Source organism: Micromys minutus (assembly GCF_963924665.1).
Source record: "Micromys minutus genome assembly, chromosome: 23".
Lineage (NCBI taxonomy): Eukaryota > Metazoa > Chordata > Mammalia > Rodentia > Muridae > Micromys > Micromys minutus.
The window spans coordinates 41,244,677-41,267,192 of record NC_137958.1 but is presented as its reverse complement, the minus strand read 5'-3'; the positions used below and the strand labels follow the sequence as shown (position 1 = coordinate 41,267,192).

The 22,516-nt window shown below is 43.4% G+C and overlaps 1 protein-coding gene across 1 annotated transcript in view; it reads right to left on the bottom strand.

Annotated features, from left to right (window-relative positions):
- CAV1 (caveolin 1) overlaps positions 1-22,109 on the bottom strand; it is a 31,750-nt gene extending 9,641 nt beyond the window's left edge. Inside the window, exons 1-2 of the mRNA XM_080936160.1 lie at positions 22,004-22,109; positions 20,454-20,618 (exon numbers count right to left, since the gene is read on the bottom strand). Coding sequence (XP_080792286.1) covers positions 20,454-20,618; positions 22,004-22,033 — 195 coding nt within the window. The 5' untranslated portion in view covers positions 22,034-22,109. The remainder of the gene's footprint in view (positions 1-20,453; positions 20,619-22,003) is intronic.
- Positions 22,110-22,516: the final 407 nt, after the last annotated feature.

Genomic DNA, 22,516 nt, shown 5'->3' with positions numbered 1-22,516 from the left:
CTGAGGCTAAAATACATAAGCACACGAGAAGGAGATACATCATTTTAAACTTTCTACATTGCACATAATTTTAAAAAATAAGTAGACCTTTTTTCAGTGTTTGTGTAACACTATCCACCCATATGCCTCAAACGGTTTGAGCTTATAACCAAATCTGATCGTTGGTCTTAATTGTTACCTTAATAGGATTTACAGTTAACATAGTGTTTATAATCTAACCCACACCTTGGGCAAAGAGGATTAACTGGCTCAAGCTGGGTGGTGCCTTCCAATGGTGATTGAGAAATGAGTAGATCTGAAGGGAAAGCAATACTGTCTGCTAACACTTGCTCCATCCTAAGTGTTCCCAACTCCAGATTGTTTGTCCTTCCGATGTGGACAGGATACCAGCTGCTCTTCAGAAATCTTTCTGCTAGTTTAGCACCTTTTTGGGGCAGCTGAGGTATCCAGTTTTCTGGATTGAGAAGCTACTGGATCCTCCACCTTTCCAGTGTGCAGATTCTTGTTAGAATACGCAACTACCACTCGGCAAGCCAGCCTAATAAATCTTCTCTTACATATGTTCCATCAGTTCTGTCTTTCTGGAGAATCCTGCCTAAATGTCAGATATGCAGAAAAGCACCCAGGCAACCAAATCTAGACCTTAAATCTAATATTCCAAATGCACTGCTTTATGGGTCTTTATTTTCAGAAGTTCTCAAGATGAGTAATATGGCAAGAGGATCTTCAAAGGGGGAAAACGGTTCGAACATATGTTCTCACTCCAGTCAGACTTCCTGGAGCGGGGTCTGAGGTCTGCACTTTTCTTATTTCAGACAAGATCTCCTTAGATAGCTCAGGCTAGTCCTGAACTGAAAATCCTCCTGCCTTGGCCTTCTGAGTGCGAGGACTAAAAGCCTGTCTGTATGTCTGTATGCTGGTCTGTACATGAGTGCAGGTACCTACAGAGGTAGAAAGGGTGCAGTATGCTTTGGGAGCCATCTAATAGGGATGGTGGGTACTGAGCCTGCATCCTCTGAAAGAGCTTTACCTTCTCTTAACCACTGAGCTATTTCTCCAGCCCCCTCCCCCAGGGCTTCCACTTTAAACCAGACTTTCTCTCTTCAGTGATAAATTTTATTAGAGCATATCAGGGCTCCTTACAATTAACGACAGCCCTGTTATATCTATGCTGTAATCTCTGGGCCTTCTGGCCCTGGCTTCCTTTCTTCTTCCTACTGTGATTTCCTCATATGCTGGATGGCACCTGGATGCTAATGAGTAAGTGAATAGAAACACTCTCAGTAAAAGCTTTCCTTAATTTCAACCTACTACAGACATGAATTATTGTTCAAAAATAAATTCTCATGATCATTATTTTTAAAAAGGCAGTAGAAATTGTGTATGTTTATCACTCTATATTCAATAAAAAACCAATGTATTTGTTAAATTCAATGCATATTTAAAAAATTCTGATGTGTGTACCAAATCTAGTCACACAGAGAGAGCGTGCGTTCTAACTTCCAACTCCCTTCTCTGTTCCCACACAAATTTCCAACATGTTGAGAGGCCTTTGAAGCCAATGGAATAATATTGTGTCTGAGCATGTATGTGGGTATAGAGGAGGATGAGAAAGAACAGTTAAATGCTACCAGAACACAGGAACTTTTCCGTAATTCCCATGTGTTTTCTCAGAAACAGATTTTACTGAGCAAAACTGGCACCACTGGGCAAGAGGCTGTGGTGCTCTCACAGCCAGTGCTGAAGGCAGAGGGTCCAGATTATGTTATAAATGCCCACAGTCTCCTCAGTGACCCACCCATACTTTAGAGGAATATAAATCTGGCATAGGAGCATTGCTTTGTGTTTTTGTCCTGGAAGCCTGCTGCTTTTCAGTGGAAGATATGAAAAAACGTCATCTTTCAGAGGTCTCCAGGACAGTGTCTTGGGGAGCAGGGGAAAAAGGATGTATAAGCAGAGCTTTAGCACAAGATGAGTGTAAGTGAAGTAACCCCAGAAAGCTCTGAATACGCAAGAACAATCCACAGACCTTATGAAGCTCAAAAAGAAGGAAGGCCAAAATGGGAATGCCTCAGTTCTTCTTAGAAGGGAGAACAAAACATTCATTGGAGGAAATACAAGGTCAAATAGAGGAGCAGGGATTGAAGAAAAGATCATTCAGAGGCTGTCTCACCTGGGGATCCACCCCATATACAGCCACCAAACCCAAGCACTATTACTGATGCCAAGAAGTACTTACTGGCAGGAACCAGATAGAGATGCCTCCTCAGGGTCTCTGCCACAGATATATAGACACAGCTGAGCATGTTTGCAACTAATCATTGGAATGAACATGGGGATCCCAATGAAGGCACTGAAGAAAGGACTGAAGGAGCTTAATTGGGTTGCAATCTCAGTGGAAGAACAACATTATCAAGCAACCAAACCCTCCACAACTCCCATGGACTAAAACACCAACCATTGAGCACACATTGAGAGACCTATTGCTCCAGTTATGTGTGTAGCTGAAGATAGCAGTGTCTGGCATCAATGTGAGAAGAGGCCTTTTGGTCCAGGGAGGGCACATTTTCCCAATGTAGGGGAATGCCAAGGCATTGGAGTGAATAGGGTGATTAGGAGGGAGTGGGTGCACCTTCCTGAAGACAAGTGGAGGGGGAAGGGGGATGGAAGCAGGGTGAGGGAAGGGGATAACATTCAAATGTAAATCCAGAGAGTAACTAATGAAAAATAAAGTATTTAGAGTGTAGATTATGGGGCAGGAAAAGGTCTGTAGTGAGAAACCTGGACTTGAAATTGGCCACCATCTCCCCTCCTTGTGTTCTGTCTTCAGTAATCTTATTCTTTCCTGATCAGAGCCTTGGTGGTTGGGAGGAGGGGAGTGAGCTGTCATTCCTTTCTGTTGTCCCTCTCCCTCTCACCACCTCTCTCCCCCAGAGCATTTTATTTCTCCTTTATTCCGGAGGGACAGGTTTTCAAACACCAATAAAAGACTTCAAATTTCTGAAGGATACTGGGAAAGTACAAATTTCTGCATCTAGAATCAGGATTATTAGTCTATGACCTTGGGTTGGGTATCTAGGTGTCTTTCTCCAGCCTGAATCTGATACAGAAAGTCTAGGGAAAAGAACACAAAGCTGTTAGCAGAGATGATCTCAAAACCTCAATGTGCAGATCTGAATGAATGCAACAGTATATATTGTTTTTGAAGTGTGATACATTGCTCATCTCTATGACATGAAGGCTGTATTTGCCCCCTTTCATGGCAGCGTAGTGTCACATAAACTGCTAATCTGCTCCTGCCTTGGTTCCTTCCTTCAAACAAACAGGTATGATGGTGTCAGCTCCACAGGGATATTCAAAGTATTTAATAGTTAATATATGGAAGATGTCTAGGATGGTGCTGGCTGTCTGAGGAGCACTGGTCCAGATGCCTTGCTCATGAAGGAGTACGATATATTCTGAGGTTTGCATCACACTTCACTACTGTAGGCTGAACATCCCTGGTCTAAGAACACAGGTGTTTATTTTTGCCATGCATTGAATTGTGTCCCCATTATAAGCTAAATTAAGACCCCAATTTTCAGGGAGAAGGCCAGTGATGATGGAATGAGGTTAAGATGCTGCCATCTAAGGACTACCAAGAACGTTCAGCAAGCCAAGAAACAAGGAAAAGACAGAGCTCAGCAGGAGGTTTCACAGGGAACATGGCCTTGCTATCATCTTGTGTTTTGGACCCCTCACCTTCAGTCCATGGGACAGTGGATATATATTGCTTTAAAGTCACCAGCTTATAATGGTTTGACGGGGGGAGGGAATCCTAGAAAATGATTATACATCTCCCTTAAAGTTTCAAAACCTATTTTGAGTATCAGGGTTTGGGGATTTCCATTTTCACACTACTTTAAATAGGTGGCCTACTCTTTCTTAAGGAGATCCTAGATGGGAACCTAGAACCATACTGTATAATCAAGGCTAGCTGGCTAAGAGTCTTCTCAACTAATCTATATACCTCAGTTTCCTTATCACAAAGTGTCTAGTTGCAGATATCTCTGTACAAAGCAGGCTGAGCACCTCTCCATGCCTTTTATTTCTCACAGACTCCTGGTGTCCATTTGGTGCCACTTGTTGATGCTGAGTGTCATCAAACCGGTGACAGAGAACAGACAACAGCATAAAAATAGACCAAGAAAAGGCCAGAGATAGGAAACTAGACAGTGTGTGTTAGTGAACTTGGGCAGAAAAGAATGATTGCACTACACACTTGTGTTTGCCATGCCAAAGGAAGACTAACAGGAGGATTCATGGTAAATGCTGTCCCCAATAGAGAAGGCCTGCCTCATTAAATATATAGAAATCTTATTTTGTGCAGACACTCAATTAGAAGGCTCATCTGGGGTCTGGCTTGCTCACTAAATTCTGTGTTTATACTTTGATGTTTATTATTCCTTAAGCTTCTGGGCATGTCATGGGACAGATATGAATATTACCATACTTTTTTTTTAAAAAAGGCTTTTAATATTTTATCAACATATAACAAGCAGAAATGTCTGCCATTTTCAGGCCACTCCTTTAGTCCCTTAAATGTTTCTGAGTCACAGCCTTTTAAAGACTGTGAACTCCTTTTTCAGGTGCTGCTGTGCCCTTTCTGGTGTCAGCTGTTGCTTCCTACCATTCAGCTCAGTCAAGGGAGTGGTACAAACAACATTAATTTTACCTCAGTGCAGGCATATTTTCCCTCCAGTGCTTCTAGTCTGTTTATTAAACAAATAGAAAATGAATGAGATAAATCTCTGCAGGCCCAAATGCTGCTTGGCGAACAGGGGAGAGGATACAGACTAGCATCCTTGCAAGAAGAATCACAGCTCATTGTACAGAACTAACACTTTATGTAAGAGCCCCTGACCTTTACAATGGGGTTTTTCACACAGGCCATAATTGGAAGATTGGTATTTGGGCCTAGATGAGCCATTATTGTTGGAAGTGCACAGTAGTATGGCTATCAGTGCTCTTAAAGTACACTCTCTAGATGCCAGTGACATCCTTCAAATTGTGACAAGTTAACATCATCTCTAGACATTGCCAGATGTCCTCTTAGAAGGGAAGCAAAATTGCACCTGGTTGAGACTGCTGCCCTAGACTGCTACCCTGTGATGAGGTAGTCCTTGGCTTTAGGGGTACGTATAGCCCACACTGATGTCTGTTTGTTGCAGGGATGTTTACTTTGCTCTGCAGTGACCTTCTGGGGACATTTATTTATACATGTAATGTTTGGGAAGCATCTACTTTTCGAGGATGGAATAAATGGAATGAGGAAAGGAAGCCAGCTCAGGGTCAACGGGCTGGTGCTGTCACTGAAAGGGGGCACAGTAATGTGAGCAATGGCTTTGCAGATTCACCCAGGAACTACCACAAGGGAGGGCAGTGTCCTGGGATGCACTCTTTTACTTTTAGGTAAGAGAGGAAGGCATTCTTCCCCCTTATTCCAGATCACAAGCTTATAGACCCTTGAGGAATGAAGGATAATGTCTGCCAGGCCCATTCCTGTTACAAGGGATGCTTGGCTTTTTTCTCCCATCACTCTCAGCTGGCTACTTTTATGTCTTATCCTGCCTCAAAGGTCTCATCCTAATTTCACAGTGATTGCTTATTTGAACCTTTTCTTCCACCTTGGTTATCACTCTCTAGGTAATTGTGTGTGTGTGTGTGTGTGTGTGTGTGTGTGTGTGTGTGTGTGTGTGTGTGTGTGTGTGTGTATGGTTTCTGCTAGCAGACTCCACATTTCTGAAATGTGGCAGATCGTAGATCAGTCTTCATTAAATATATGAATGAATTGAAGGGACACCATGACCAAGGAAAACGATGAAATGAAGCAGTTGATTGGCAACTTGCTTATGCTTTCATGACCATCATGGGGATGGGGAGAACTTGGCATCAGGCAGGCATAGCTCAGGAGCATCAGCTGGGCTTGTAACCTGATCCACCAAGTTGGAAACAGATGTTTAAACAGAACCTATGGGCACCGCTCTCATTCCAGCCATCACAACAGACATTTGTGCATTGCAGCTCCTCTTCACTGTTTTGATGGACTCCCCTTTAAGAAACAGTTCTGAATGTGCTATTTTTCTGGTTCACTGATTAGAAACTGACTTCTCCGAAAATGATCCATTTCTTTTCAATCCAGGTATAATGTTGGTGAAAGTGTGAACATAGGCCGAGCAATGGCAAGGAAGAGGGCTTAATTTAGTTCTGTGTGTTATTATGAACATTTGGATTCAGACCTACATGTCTTGGTGTAGCTTTGCTTGTGAGGGCTGATGAGTCCCCTAGGACAGATCAGTTGGTCTAGAACTTTAGAGACTCCCTGTTTACCTTCAGAGTCACACAGCTGGGGTGCTAAGTGATGGGATTAAAATTCTGTGGGCCTTTAAATGCTAAACTTTATGTCAGTTGGAGAGAAACAAACTTTACAACTCCCTGACAGGAAAATATGACTCAAAGTAACACTGCCTTTCCTTTGCCTCTTAGTCATCCGATCCTATTGCTCACAGATGGGCCTTAAAAAAGCTCCAGAAATGGGGCCACATGAACTAGGTGAATTTGACAACTGTTGGCCTCATAAAGTCTATGAGTTTTCTATTCAGTCAGGTCCATTAGACCACTGCTCTAACTGAAGTTACAATTCTGCCTCTCTGCCTTATGAACTTAGATGAACTGGCTAGCTGCAAATGAGGAAAAAGAAATCTTGAAGGTTTGGAGCCAACTTGGGGAATGGAATTCTGGTTCGTTTGGGAACCCAAGCAGCCAATTTGGAGTCAAGCACAGTAAAAGAGAAGCATGCAAAGTCTAGAGTGGAGATTGGAGAATGAAATGAATTTGAACCTGGATTGTTTTCTGAACCCATTGTGCATTGTGGAACATATATGTTTAGCAGGCCTCCTGTGAGCTCGGTCTTTCAACGATGATTTAATTAAGCACCACAGTTGCAGCATTAAGTGCAAGGATGGAAAAACTTAGGAAGTGTGTAATAAAAATACTACTGATTGTTAGCTGGGAATGGTGGCACAAGCTTTTAATTCGAGCACTCAGGAGGCAGAGGCAGGTAGATTTCTTTAAATTCAAGGGTAGCTTTGTCTATATCAAAGGTCACAGGACACCCTGTGTTACTTAGTAAAACCCCCATCTCAAGAAATAAACAAATATATACTACTTATTGACAAGAAGTCTTTCAACATTCTTTCTTTGCATTCGGGAGCTTCTATTGTTGAATAAATGTTGGCCTACTTGAATTATATAAATTGTTAAAAATAAAAGTGACTTAGGAATTGTCTATTTCTAAATTTTTATTGTTATAGACATAGGCAGTAGATAGGACTTAGCCAAGGCCCAAAAGAACATTCGAGAGATGTGTCCAAAAGAGGACTGGAATTAAAATCTACTTTGGGAATCAGTTTCCCTATCTGCTCTGAGGAATGCCGGGCTTCAGGAAATGTCTGTCAGTGACTTGGAGTCTCTTCTCTGTAAGGCACTAGAGAACATGGGAGTCCCTGCCTGGTGAAGATTCTCTGACGGTCCCCGTGCCTCCTGACATTGCAGGAGTTTTACAGCACTTTTAGGAGAATAATGGATGTGAGTTGTAAGCTCCAATGCACTTAAGAAAATTAGCTGGACATAACATTTTGGTGGTATGAACAACAGGCTGTGCTCTTGTGGGATAAACAAGGATAATCCAGGAGAAGAGAGGTGACCCATAGCTGGATTTTATAACTAGCAGGAACTCCACTCTGCATGTAAAGTATATCTCATATAGCAGCTACAGCAGAAAACATTATATTCCAGTAAGATGGCCAAGACCCTCCTGCCCACCACCAGTAAGGAGCTAGTGAAGTAATATTTACCTTAATGCCTTTATGCTTATGAAAACCTTACTGTGATGCATTTTTTATTAATAAGTTCTGAGAGTCTAAACAAGTCTGAAATGAATTGACTGTATGTTAGCTGCATCTTGGCGCTATAAAGGAAGACTCCATGGAACCTGGGCCCTACCACAGAATAATTAATCAGATTTTCTATATATCAATGTGCAGTGTTTTAAAAATGTGCTCCAGATGAACTGAGGTCAGGTGAAGAGCCTCTTTGTGCAAGCTACACCCTCTCATGAGGTTACAGCTCAAGGCTCTATCACAATGGGGTTTATACAAGCAGCAAGCACTGTGAGTATGTGCTGTGTAGGAGGAGTGGAGGGCGGGTCTGCCATACAGATAATGCTTCATGCTGACCTTTTGCTCACTACAATGCATGCATTTTCCCAGTGTTTTGCTTTTGGGTGTTCTCCATCACCAACTAAAGCAAAGCTGCACCAAAGCTGCACTCCAGCAAATTGGGCATTCTGCTGAAATAGATAAAGGTGTTTGTATGTCCACGGTAGGATGTGTGAGAGAATGATGTCATACACCAATCTGTAATTGTAGAGGATGGAGAAAGATTTGAGAAGTTGTCTAGATAAGTAAGGAAATACACACAACCACCAGGAAGCCACTTCTTGTGACACATTCCTGGGATTAACACTGTTATTACTTGGAAGCATTTTCTCCTTATCTTTTCTTGAATGATGACTACGTCTGGGTAATATTTCTCTTGTAGGCCTTCTAGTAACCTGACAATAAGCAAAGAGAGCTCTCACTCCATGGTCTTTCCCAAAACACCACTGACTCCAAACAGCCCCCTCTCCATTGGGGGTTTCTCCTTCCTCCTGACCACCTGCCTTGTGCTCCCCTCTAAGGTTCCTCCAGAATCTTCACACCCTTTCAAGATCAAAATAGGAGCCCATACCCTAGCAGTGTATAACACAGTAAGGTAAAGAATCTTGAAAGGTGGCATTCTTTTTAAGATATCAAATCATGCATGCTTTGAAACATCATTTAATTACAGAGTTGTCCAATGTTCTGGAACAACTGACAGGGTTAGTTTGTGTCTACCATCGCTCAAGGAACTTTGTCTTCATCCATTAAGGGAATGTTTACACTAGTTTCCAAAAAGGTCTTGGTCCCAAGGGCAGTGGGATTATTATGGTAGAGAGTTCTAGTCTACTATGCTCAAAAGGTATATCAGCCTTCCAAACCACATGTTTCCTTGAAAATGACCAAAATGTCATTTTATTTTTATGTTTAATTATCTGATTCTCACTATGTATCTTATTTCTAATCCTTTCACACATCTGTGTTTTGTATATGTCATTATTTCTTACAGGCTGCCTGTAATTTACCAAAACAAGTTGGTTTTATTTTTATCACAGATGTCAGTAAGGTTATCATAACTGGTGTTATTTCTGAGGTGAAAGCTCTCTTGTCTACTCCAGTCTCTGACAGAACACCATAAGTGCTAAGATTGTGATTTTGGCTTGCATGTCTGGTACAAAGTCACATATCCACCATTCTCATTACACTTCAACATTCTTTTTTGAGGGTTCTTCTTTCTATATACTTTTAACTGACATAGTGCAGATATTTCACATACATCCTGTTGCAGCTGGTCCTTAGACATATTATAGTAAATATATCAACTATTACAGGGGACGATATTGGGTCAGATATCCGAGATAAAAGCCCAGTTTTCAATGTATGTGGCTTGGACATCAGTAATGAAGCAGTTAACAGCGGACCCCCAAGTTCTATCTTCTGTCTTTTCTGGGTGTTAGTTAGTTAGTTGGTTAGTTAATTAGTTGGTTAGTTAGTTGGTTGGTTAGTTACTTGATTGGTTAGTTGGTTGGTTAGTTGGTTGATTAGTTGGTTAGTTTATCTGCCTACTCAATTTTACCTTTTCTCTGAGAACTATGTAAGAGACCAGCTTTAGTGTAAAGGGAACCTTCCCTGCTGCTAGAATAGTGCTTGGCCATTCCAATCTTCTAAGCGAGTCAAGCCTCAAATTCTGCATGCTTATTATCTCCAAGTGATAAAGCAAGAGTGAAGGAAGTAATGGGGAAGCCAATAGCAGCCAATGGCATCCTGGGAATGTGCCTGAGATATGCTGGAGCTTAGCCTTGATCTGTGGAGCCCCAGGAGGAGGCCAACCCAAGAAGGCTCAAGGAAGATGTAGTTACATTTGCTAATCCTGGGGTCAAAATAATTTTAGAATAACATTGAAAAGTACTTGTTGAAATACACACAGGTTTTACAAACATGTGCAGATTTGTGTGTGTATGAGCATGTACACAAGTAGAAGGCATGTTTCTTCTCTTCATAGACTTTTTTTTTGAAGGGGAGACATTTTTATTATTGTTTCAGATGTTTGTTTTATTACAAGGTTTCAAACTGTAGTCAATACAGATAAAAGTTGCAGAGGAAGCCAGGTGATAATGCTATTCCACTGTGTTTTTCATAAAAACAAAACAACCAAAAATGTAATTAGCTGAGGAAGTTGAGTCATTGGCGTTGGTTCAATTTAGTCTCTGGTGCCTACTCAGTGCTGGGCTCTGGGATCCACCTGGAGGTTTGGGGCAACTGTAGAAGTGAGGGCCTATTCTGCAGAACTCAGGGATGAGATGAGGCAAAAGAGAGGAGAGATGGAGAGGGAGAGAGAGGGAGAGAGAGGGGGAGAGAGACCAGTGTTCTCAAGAAGAAAGAGATGAACTCACTTTTGTTTTGGTGAACAGTGAAAGAAAGCTATGGACGATTCAGCAGTGAACCTGCAGCTACTAGAGTAAAGAGCAGACTTTGCTGATGCTCATGAGGCACAAGCATCTGAAGCTACTGCTCCAGGAAGCTTGTAGCTCTGTGATTGGGTCCTAGTGTTCTGAGACTTCATGTTCTCTGGGTCTGGTGGGGATCTGGTTTTCCTAAGTATCGCTTGAGCATGTTTTATGGGAACAACTCATTCTCATGCTGTTTAACTACAAAAATGGAAGGGCGTTGTAATCTGGGAGATGGGCTGTAACTGTTTTCAATGATGTTTTACTTGCCCTCATTCCCTCTTCCCCCCAAACAACCTCCCAAACCAAGCAAACTGACGTTTTGAGGAACAAACAAGAAAGGATTATCTGTTGAATCAACAAGGATAATGAGGAATGATTCTAACAAATGTAGTTCCCTTGCCTTGGCATATCTTGGGGTGCACACTTCTAGCCACATGCAACTGCTAACAGTCTTGGGAAGGCAAAACGTGAGGCCCGGCTGACGGAACATTCTAGTCGTTCTAAGGGATTGATGCTGCCTTGTAAGAATGCACTAGTTAAGTCTGCCTTTGCTTCTGGCATTTGTTTCTGAGAACAAATCTGTAATTCCCAGGGAGAAAGTGTCCGAGCAACTCCCTGCAGAACTCAGTGGACCTTTCTCCTACCAGCATCTAACTTAGATTATCGGAACAGCTTCCTGTTTCCACAATGTATGGCTCCCTGGCACGTATGTCTATACAGAAGGAGTCGGCAAGCTGAGAACATTCAGAAGCACGGCTCTGTGCGTGTTGGGGCCTGCCTTGGTGTTTTCTCATGTTTACCCTTCATAGCCAGCCTGAGAAGCCCCACCCTAAGTTCTCTCAGCAGCCTGGGTGATCCCTGCTCTTTAAATGCTCTCCAGTCAACACCTTTGGTTCTGCTTCCCCTCACTGAGATGCCCCAGGAGTTTGAGCTCACCTCTGACCTTTACAACGTAGTGCCCTCTACCTCCCCCTGAACGTGTATGTCTGGGAATTTATGTCGGTTTGTACATCCATTTTTCTTCTTTCTTACCGACCTGCCATGACCTAGAGTCAGGTCTGACAATGATATGCCTGCTACTCCCGACGTAGAAGACCGCACCAAAAAAACCCCTGTGTGCTCAGTGTGAGGCTGGGCTGCCATCACATACTTCAGCTGTTCCATAGCACTAGTGTTTCCCTGGAGTGCTACAGAGGGGTCTGGGATAGCAGTGGTTAGGAGCCTAAGCTTTTGAATCCCACTCTTGCGTTCTAACCCGGACATGCCTGATTTCTGCCTGCGCAATTCTGAGCAACCTGTGCGATGGTGGCAGTGACAGCAAGCTTGTCTCTCACGGGACCACTGGAAGAGAAAGTCAAATGAGCATCAAGGAGCTGAGCTGTAGGAAAGGCTGGAGGGGGCCTCCCATCCCCCACTTCCTTCTACTCAGGTATTTAGCACCAGGGTGCTTGCACCATCAGCCAACTCTGTGGCCCCAAGGCCCTTTGTGGATCACTGACACCTTACAAAGATACAAAGACAGTGGCTGCTGAACTGGCTGCTGGTTTTACTGGTGGCTCTGGCGACCCGGAACTGCCCTGATACCAGGCACCTTCGGCTCCCTGGCTGCTCCGGGTGGGAATCCCTTCTGTGCCAAGGCACACTTGACTCTGTAGATGGACAAGCCCTCTCTGCTTTGTGCCTGACTCTTGCCTACCCTCCAGCTATACAGTCTTCCTCTGAAATATCTATGTGATCATCGCTGCCCCACAGTCTTGCAGATGGGTGCTGTGACTCAGCTACTCAGGTAATGCCTAAGCCTGGCTGGGTACGCATACAGGGCAGCACTTTGCTATAGAAGTATGTGTGGGGGAAGGTGGAGGTGGGGTGTATGCAGCCTAGCCTAGCACGGAGCAAGTGGCCAGTCTGGGACATTTAATTTTTTTGTTTGTTTGCCGTCAGTTACCTTGTTTTCCACAATTTGTTCTCAGTGTCTTTCATTGTAAACGGGAAAATGGACTTGTGTTTGGTATCTGCACCTTACGTCACCCAGTATAATCTCTGGATGCAAACATCTAGGGTTGGATCTGTCAATCTCTAGCTATAGTAAAATGTTGTTCCTGGGCTTGGAAAAGGTTCGTATACCAAATGTAGCTTTAAGCTTTTACCTTTTACATTCCTGCTGGATACACTCCACTGAAACCTATTTAAGTCTCCTCAAAGTTAAAAAATGCCTAGTTTTTAATTACCAGAGTAGGCAACAATGGTTAAGGGGAAATATGCTTGTACCTTTAAGAACATGCACTTCCCGTGAAGTAATGACCAACGAGAGACTTCTTTGTGAGGCTCAATAAAGAAAGCAAGATGTATTTTATATCTGAACCATCAGCACAGTTTCTGTGAGAGGCAGGAAATAGGTATTCTCTGCAGGTGGAACTTTGTTCTACTGGAGAAATCCCTTGGTACTCACCCAGTACATTGATCATGCAGATTTCCTTTAAGACAGCATTCAAAAGCATTTCCCCCTCCCTAAACAATGGCTCATGTGAAAGTATGCTGGTTCATGTTTCCTGGACTAGCTGAAAAATAGTAAAGTGATTTTAAACATTTTGATCTTTTGATTGAGTCACTGACAAAATATGGGATGGAGGAATGTCATCCCATTTAACCCTGTGATTCCTGGAAAGAATCCAACAAGGTACACTGAGTTTAGGAACTGCTCATCCACATGACAGGGCAGCTTGCTGGTTATGATGATAGTCAGGGAAGGCCTGACCCTAGAGAGTGTCGAGGAGGGACACAGGGAATGTGAAAATGTTGTGCCATCTGTGAGGTAGAGGAGTTTGAGATGGCTACTACTGTATTTCAGGCATAAAAAGCAGTCACAGATGGCTGCCAAGGCATTTTTATTTTTCTTTTCCAAACTGAGGCACTTGTGGTTATGAAATGAGGAATACTATTATTAGAGGCCCAAAGTTAAGAAAATCCTGGTTGCTCAAGACTGAGCAGTGTTATCTGGGATAGGGCAACATGGAACTTACGGTTGCCCCATTCCGGTTACTCTGGGGCTTTGGGATTCCAGTTGGCTCTAAACTCAAATGACCTCAAAAGATGGAAAGCCATTGAGCAAGGGTGACTTGGGAGAAATCCATGCCATTTCAAAGTTCTCTGACAAGCTTAAAAATGTCCAGATCCTCAAATAATGTGCTGTCAGGGAAAAATGTCAAAAACAAAACAAAACAAAGAGACAAACAAACAAACAAATAAACAGACTCTACCACATGACTCATCTGTTCTCAAGGGATAGAAGACAGAGTGTGTATCATAAGCCAACTTGGGCAGAACTATTTCTAAACCTGTCTTCAGGTTTAGAATTGATCATGTGAAGCTCTGAAAATGTCGATGCACAGGCCTGCCTTCTTTACGTTCCACGTTCACAGATCAGGGCAGGCCCAGGCTCTAGAGTTTTAAGAATTTCTTGAGTGATTTTGACCCCTTAACTAAATCTGCAAAAGTTCCTGGGTTTGGAAAGAGACTATCAATTTATCAGAGACTTCAGGTTTCAAATCTTCAATAGAAAAAAAAAAGCCAATATGTGAAGAGAGAGGATCAAATATTAACTGCAATATTTAATGCAATTCAATCACAATTTTAGAGAATCCAAAAAGGACACTGTTTAAAAGTATTTTATTAGCATGGTGGTCTTTCTACTATGCCAGAACATCCCTGAATTCCCTACACTGGGCCACTTTGTAAGAGTGAGGAGCTTTTTCACTACTTGTTTTCAAAGACATTTATATCTTTCAAAAACAATATATCCTTGCAAAGATATTTCATTGACATCATAAAACCTTTATATATATATGCATATATTATCTTATATACAATGCATATCATGTAACAAACAATTCCAGAGAGTGCATATGTCTACATATACAGACATCCATGCAGGTTCTCCAGAGCAGAAGAATGGATGTATGCATCTTGGCAAAAGCTATACTATAGGCATTTATTCTCCCTACTGTAAATACAGTGTCATAGAAGGATCCAGAGCCCCATAGGTCAGTGGACACAGGCCCCTCTCTTTGGCAATCATCTCTATCTGGGAATTCAATCATAGAGAACTGCTGTTTCAAATTACAGCAAACTAGAAAGAGCTAGAAGGGACCTGCTATTGTGTACACTTGAGTGGACAGGATGCATGAGCAGGTGGCTTTTGAAATCTGGACCTTTTGGGTCCTGTTTCCTACTGCAGCTGTTCATAACTCAAACCCTCTTGAAAATGTAGCCAGCACTGCTGCTAGTGGAAAAATATCCCACATTATGGACCCTTCATAATTCAAGAATAAATAGTATAATATGTCATAATAAGAAATACAGATTTTTATTCAGTTAGTCAGAGCTTAGACAAACAATTCCTCACTGTATTTTGACCTTAGTAAAGAGATGGATATAAGAAAAAGGGCAACTTTTAAAGAAGCAATTAAAATATAATATATGTAGTATACCTGGAACATATAATATATAGTATATTATGCATTAATATATAAACATAAACTATTATATATGATATTTATGTATAATTGTTGGCTGAACTTAAAATCCCTTCATATGCTTAGGAATAAATAATGTCTCTCATTTTAGTATCTTGCTTCAGTCAAGGATGCAAGCTTATAAACTGGACATCCTGAATTTCAGGCATGATTTCAGATATGGAGGAACATGAATTACTATATTAAGAAGCGCCATAAGCAAACAAAGAAGCAAAATGTCTATCAACTCCAACAGAAAAGGTTGCCCACCATGATGTTAGAAGAGTGCTCTGATTCTATGTGAATTAAAGTGGCTTAATTTTATAGGTAATTCTTATCTGGTATCAATCACAACTTCTAGAGTTTTTCCTCACATAAAAGAATGATAGAGAAAAGCTCACTGGTATTGCTCTGCCCACCACACACATGGTTAATGAAAGCCGAGCTTGTACATGGGTAATTATGTTTATGTTTTAGGAGAGAAAGTCGCAAACAAATATTTCTACTTTTGGACAAAGACCTTCTCCCAGATGTTCTGATTTGTCTCAGTGCTAATCCCAAGATTACTAAACCCATTTCTGCCCCATGACAATTATCTGCGACAAATTATGCAATCTTGTCTGTTCTTCTTTGGTGGTACGTTTCAAAAGGTCTTGAGCACCTTTTGAAACTATGGAAAACATTTTAAACTTCATTAACCCTTAATATTTTATTAATGTCCAAAAGGGGGACTAGAAACTAGGTTGCTAGCTATTGTATTCCCATAAATTATGTTGTTTTTGTGCTTCGATGATTCTATCCTTAGTATATGTACCATTTATAAATTATGTTGTTTTGTGCTTTGATGATTCTATCCTTAGTACATGTACCATTTGCTTCATGTCACATCCAGACCATGGAGTAAATACAGATGCTCCTGAAAATCCTGTGGGATTGAATTTAATTACGTCCATTATACGTTGCAAATATTTCAAGTCAAAGATGCATTGAACAGACCTCACCCACTGAACACCATAGACCAGCCAGCCATATGGTACCCTGTAGCATTGGTGGCTATTTCTTCCTGTGATTGTGTGGTCATCTGGTAGCTATGGCTTACTGCCACTGCCCAGCTTCACAAGAGAGCATTGTGCTATCTATCTCTAGAATGGAAAAGGTCAAGATTCGCATTTTTGAAGAACAGTTCCTACTGAATTTGTTTTAATTTTGTAGCCTCGAAAATTGAATAATCAGGTTGAACTGCCAAGCGTTGTGGACTACTTGTATTTCAGCCTTTCATTTTACGGAGCACGGTGATATCAGCACTATACTTTCACCTGAGTCTTTCCCAAAACTCCAGCATCTCATATCAATTCTGTACTTAAATTCTGAAACAACCCCCCACTGCTGGCTTGGGAGCCTACCATCTTCAACTGAGTATGAGATTCAGGGCTCTGCTGCTTGGTTATAATCTCTCATTGCCCCTTTCTTCCACTCTGCCACATGAACCCCTAGATTCCAATTAAAGTGAGATATTAAAATTCGCACGGTACAACTGCATCTAATACTGAGGGGCTGTTGTGGAAGAGGGGGTGGAAAGATGAGAGGAGTCAGAGGAACAGGTAGTGTGCTGTGTGACACTGTGTCTTCTAGAAATGTCAGAGTCGCAAGGCCCATGAAACCTCACCAACATGGCTGCCTAAAGAAGACCTTAGCAAGGATGGCATCAATAGAGATGCTGAGGAATAGGGGATGCTCATAAGGCCTCAGGCCTAGATTAAAACTATAGGCAGCCAAAGAATGCTGAGAGTGGGAGAAACAGTCTTCCCAGGTAAAAGCACACCAGTTAGTCATCTAGTACCAAATGGTCATCCCTGAGAAGAACACACACAGACAAATAACACTGTATAGACTGAGCAGGCTATATGTCCATATTTAGAAATATATGTGCACATATATGTAACAGCGTTTAAAGAAAAAGCAGCCATGAATCTGAGAAAAGACCAAGGGTTACAATGGGAGGGGTTAGAAGGAGGAAAGGGAATTGGGGGAGGGAAATGTGAAGATAATCTCAAAAACTTAAAATTATGATTAAACTTTAAATTAAAATAAAAACATGGAAGTGTTTAGGGGAACAAAGAAAACAATTGGGAAGGGAGGGGTGGAAAGGTGGAGGGTAAGGAGGTATGGAAGAGGATGTGCTCAAAATACAGTATGTATCAGTCTCCTCTCCTTCCTTTCATCCTTCTGCCCTGCTAAGCTATGGCGTGCAGATTGCTCCCCCCCACGCAGGCCAGATTGCGTGCGCCCCTTGACTCTCTCCACTAAAGTATTTTTAGTGAATCTTCTACCCACCTGATGCTCTTCCTGCAACATCTTCCTTTACAGTATCAGCGACCATCAGTTTCTGAGAACAGTTTTATCCTGAAATATGCAGTTCTGCTTACTTTGACTTATATAGAATATATTAAGTGTATTTCTAAAATGACAGTGGGGTTTACAATGTAGCCGTATATTAGTGCATGCCAGGAGAGAGAGACAGAGACAGAGACAGAGAGAGGGACAGAGAGAGAGAGAGACAGAGACAGAGAGAGGGACAGAGAGAGAGACAGAGACAGAGACAAAGAACACAAAATCACCTGTTGGAGAGAGCAAATGAATTGTGCTAATAAAATAAACAATTGAGCTGCATGTGTTCTGGTAGTCAAGGCAAAGCTAAAGGACCCATTAGTGTGACTCCCTGTGGCAGCAACTGGTGGACATCACGGCTGAGATTTTAATAATGTGCACATATCTTTTCTGTCTTAATAACAGTAATACTTTTTTCTGCTGGGTCTATTTTAAGGATTAAACAGCAAGAATCTAGCCTAACACATGCCAATAATGTAATAAACTGAATGGTTATGAATAAAGTAAGAAATCATATATTTTAATGCCTTTTAAATTTCAAATTCTAATCACATGTAATCAGCAAATGAATAAACATCATAAATGTTGGAGGAAAGAGTGATGGATCCAAGGTTTAACTACCTGAGTAAAAGCAGTTTAAAAAAAACATTCAAATCACAATACTTTGTGTATATGTAAATAAACCGTAATGTGGAGTGGCAAGCCTCTATATGAAAACGGTTATATTGGCAATCAATTCTCTATTTAAGTTGATATGCTTGTTGGCAGAGGGCTAGGCGATCATGCTCTGAAGTCCAAGTGTAGAACACACAGGCTTTGGAGCCTTTCCATGCCTCCCTTGATGCACAGGACTGAAAGGATTGGGACGATGCACTATGTTGATCCTTATATCTTAAATCTGGGCCCCATTTCTTCTCTACCTAGAGGGTTTGTTTAGTTGTGTTTTTTCAGCTGGATAAAAAGGTACCAGTAAAGAGCTGGGGCACTCTGGCCAGACACTGGCAGATAGAAATAGATAGAATTTTTCTAGCTAGCTCTGTGGGGGAGGGGAGAGGCTAACAAGCAGAGGTAGCCCAGGGTCTTTTTTTGCAAAACAAGTGTCTTCTGAAGATATCCTCCTGGGCAGAACTTCTGCTTAAATCCTGCCAAATTCTTTCCCCAAGGTTAGATTGTTCTTGTCTGCCTCACTTTCTTTATTTTCTGTGAGCAAGCAGGCAGGTATTGCTGTAGCTCTTCTAATCTCTCTAATTTGAGGATCCCCACACTCACTTCTGGCGTAATATTTTGTAAACTGCCATTTTTCCCCCAAGCCTGTTATGCCTTTTTTCCATCTGTGTTGAAGTCTCTTTTCCCAGTGGGGCCGTCTTTCTCCACTTAGTCATGCTCTGTGTGGAGACCCACATCCACACTGCTGGCCTTTCTGACTCATCCCAGGAGGCTAGCTGGCTCCTGGGAATCCACACTGCAACAACAGGGAGGTTCCATCGAAGGGAGCGGATCTGAAATCCTAAAGTCTGTTTTATCTTTGGAGTCTCCCTCTTCGACCAAGGCAGCACAAGAAGGGTGAAAAGCAAACTGCTCTTTCCCCTTTAAGGAAGTGTGGCTAATAAATGGATTTTTTAGCAATCCTAACTTCCAATTTATGAGGTGCCTTCATTGCTGGTTTTAAATATTCCACATTGTGGCCAGGAGAAAATGGTTCAATTTTCCTTTCCTTCTACCAGCAAAGCAAAAGAGTCAATTTAGACAGGTACACTTTCCCTGTGGTTGTAGGTTAAGCCATTTTTCTTTCTGAGATATATTATTCATAAAGGTGAAACTGTATTGGAGCTCCTCCCATCCATAGATAGGAGGCTGTGGGTGGAAACAGTGTCACCTCCTCAGTGGTGAATTAGAGGCTGGGCAGGACAGCCTCTTCCCACTGGAACCCCTGAAGCTAGGATTTTCCTTGGCCCTCCAGGCCACTCAGAGGAAACCAAGCCAATGACAGCTCAGGTCCAGGATTTCTCAACCCACTGGGCTTCAGACAATAAATTCCTTGAGCCAGAATTGTTGAAAGGGTCAAATTTAAATACCAAAATGATAATGAAAGTCAGACCACCGTGTCAAGTCTACGGTAGCCTACAACTCATGAAAGCAATGTATTTTAAAGCCCAACAGGTACATCTTGAAAGTGTAAAATGGAACAGCAAACCCGAGTTCTCTTAGCCCAGGGCAGGCTGACCTTGGCTGTCACCACAGACGCACACATTTAACTAGATCCAGAAGTCAAGAGGTGGAAATGATCTTCAGTTTGGTAAATTGGCTTAACCATGCACATGTGCTGTGTTTTTATAATTAAAACATCACACACACACATACACACACAATACAAACAAAATATGTACATACATCTGCATATGTTACAGTTTTAAGCATTTTCACTCATTTAATATCTTAAGCTTATCATTGAGATGATTTAGCTCAAGGAATATGCTCATTCTGCATTCTGATATTCACCAGTGGCACAAAGTCTCACACAATTATGTCACCAGCATGTGAAGGACCTGTAATGGGACTTTTAACCTGTCAATGGACCATAATCATCCTCCCTTCCCACATAATTTGCATGTGTGTGCTGGGGCACTTGTGGCTGAGGTTCTATGGACCCCCCCCCCCCACACAACTGAGAAATTCCTGCTAAACTTATGAGCAGGAGGAGGCAGGCAGATGTGACATTTCTGACAGTGGACCCACAGGGGTTCACACACAGCCAAGGTCAAAAAAAAAAAAACAAAAAAACAAAAAAAACAAAACCCAAAACCAGTGCCAGTCTGTCAAAGCTTGTGAGACTAACCTTTGGGACCCAGACAGCAACCAGTGCTTACCTTGACCACGTCGTCGTTGAGATGCTTGGGGTCGCGGTTGACCAGGTCAATCTCCTTGGTGTGCGCGTCATACACTTGCTTCTCATTCACCTCGTCTGCCATGGCCTTGTTGTTAGGCTTGTAGATGTTGCCCTGTTCCCGGACCGGAACAGTGTAGAGATGTCCCTGTGAGGGCAACCGGCCAAGCCAGGGGAGGGCAGCAACAGCGGTGGGAAGAAAAGTTCAGAAAGAAAAACAAGAGTCAAGAGTCAGCCTGGCTGTGGCGGGGAGCCTGGAGCTTCAACTTTTGCGAGCTTCAGCCTCCAAGGAGAAAGGCTTTGCACACAGAAAACTCCAGCGCTGCAAGCTTTTAAGAGGACGGAGGAGGACACCACACCCCTCGGTACCAGGCAGGGAGCGCCTGCCTCCCGCGCCCGCCACCAGGGGTCAGGGCGAAGCCCCATGGGCTCTTGTGCTCCCCGCGACTCCCGTCCCTGGCTCCCTAGCCCAGGGGCTGGGGTTCCCTTTAGGTCTCCTCCTCTGTATTCCTTCTCCTTCTCAGCCAGGCCACCCACGTCCCCACAACCTCACCTGTTCCACTGTCCCCCTCTGAACCATTAACGCTGTCCTAGGATCCCTTCCAGCATTACCAAGATCCCTCTAGACCATACTGACAGACTTAATGGTCCGATCTTCTCAGCCCCTCCGTGCTCTCCCTCGAACCCGCCGCGGCCCCTACCCCGTTAACACCCCGCTCTATGGTTTTCCTTAGGCCGACGGGGATGAACGAGTGGGCCATGACCTAACACACTTCTTTAAGCAGAGGCATGTTCTGAGACCCCTCACCCCTGCTCCCATGCCCCAGAAGGAAATGTCACCTGAAGGGCTCCCTAACCCACCCTTACTTATCTCACTCCTAGGCTGTCTACTCCAGCCTGAACCATAGTCTATTTGGGAACCGAGGTCTCCACATTCAGTTCACCTGAGTGCCAAGAAGTAGTTGACAATGGCGGTGGTACTTGTGAGGAAAGAGGCTCCCCAACCTCGGAACTCCCTCGGGCCTCTCAGGGGCAGAATTATTGAAGTTCTCGAGAACTTTGCTAAGTGTAATACATGCATGCCGCCGCCCAGGCTAGCCACTTTAGACTCCTGTCGGGGACTGTCCTCAGGATTGCGAGCAAAAGAATCTCCTTAACCCGAAAACACACACACACACACACACACACACACACACACACACAGCACCAGTTCTAAACCTCCCAGTAGGTAGGGGCTGGACCGCGAACAGTGTCATCTGGAAAACTTTTCTAAAGTCTGGCGGACTCTCAAAACAGTACCCGGGGATCCCTCCTTCTTTTCCCCCCGTTGGCTCCATCGGTCCCCTCTGCAGAAGGAAGCCCTAAGACATTCCTAGCTTTTCACCTCCCCACCCAGCCCATTCCGCCGCGGTGCCAGCTCGAGTGCTGTGAAGGTGGAGAGAGGGCTGGGGCTAGGAAAGCAGCCCGAGCATTTGGAGTGGGAGATAGCAAAAGCAGGCACTTTGGAGCAGGCGCGCCCTCACCCAAGCCTACCTCAGAATCTACGTATTTGCCCCCAGACATGCTGGCGCGTGGCTGGCTGCAGGCTCTGAGGAGGTTTCCCTGGGCTGTGATTTAAGAGAACTGAGGAAGGACGATCTTGTATTGTATAGAGGGGGGAAAGGCGCTGGCGGGGGCGGGGGGGGGGGAGCGGTGGCTGGGAGGGAGCATCCTGGCGGTTCGCCAGGGGTTTGTTCTGCTCTCAGTTGGCTGGGACGTGCTCTGCGCCCGGTCTAGGCACATCCCCAAGGTTCTGGCAGCGGAGGGCGGGGAGCGCCCGCGGGGAGCCGAGAGCCTGTGAGAAAGCCTTCATCAGAGCTAGGCTGTTCGGGCAGATATTTTAGACCCGGGGCAACGTTTTCCCAGCTATAAACCAACAGAGAGGAATCCAGGGGAGAGAGCGTGTTTTCCCAGTGCATCATCTCAGCAGGGGTGGAGGGAGCACAGGAGTCTGCAGAGATGCCCATACTGGGCATCCGGCTCTGCAGAAAGGCTTCTGCCCCGTCC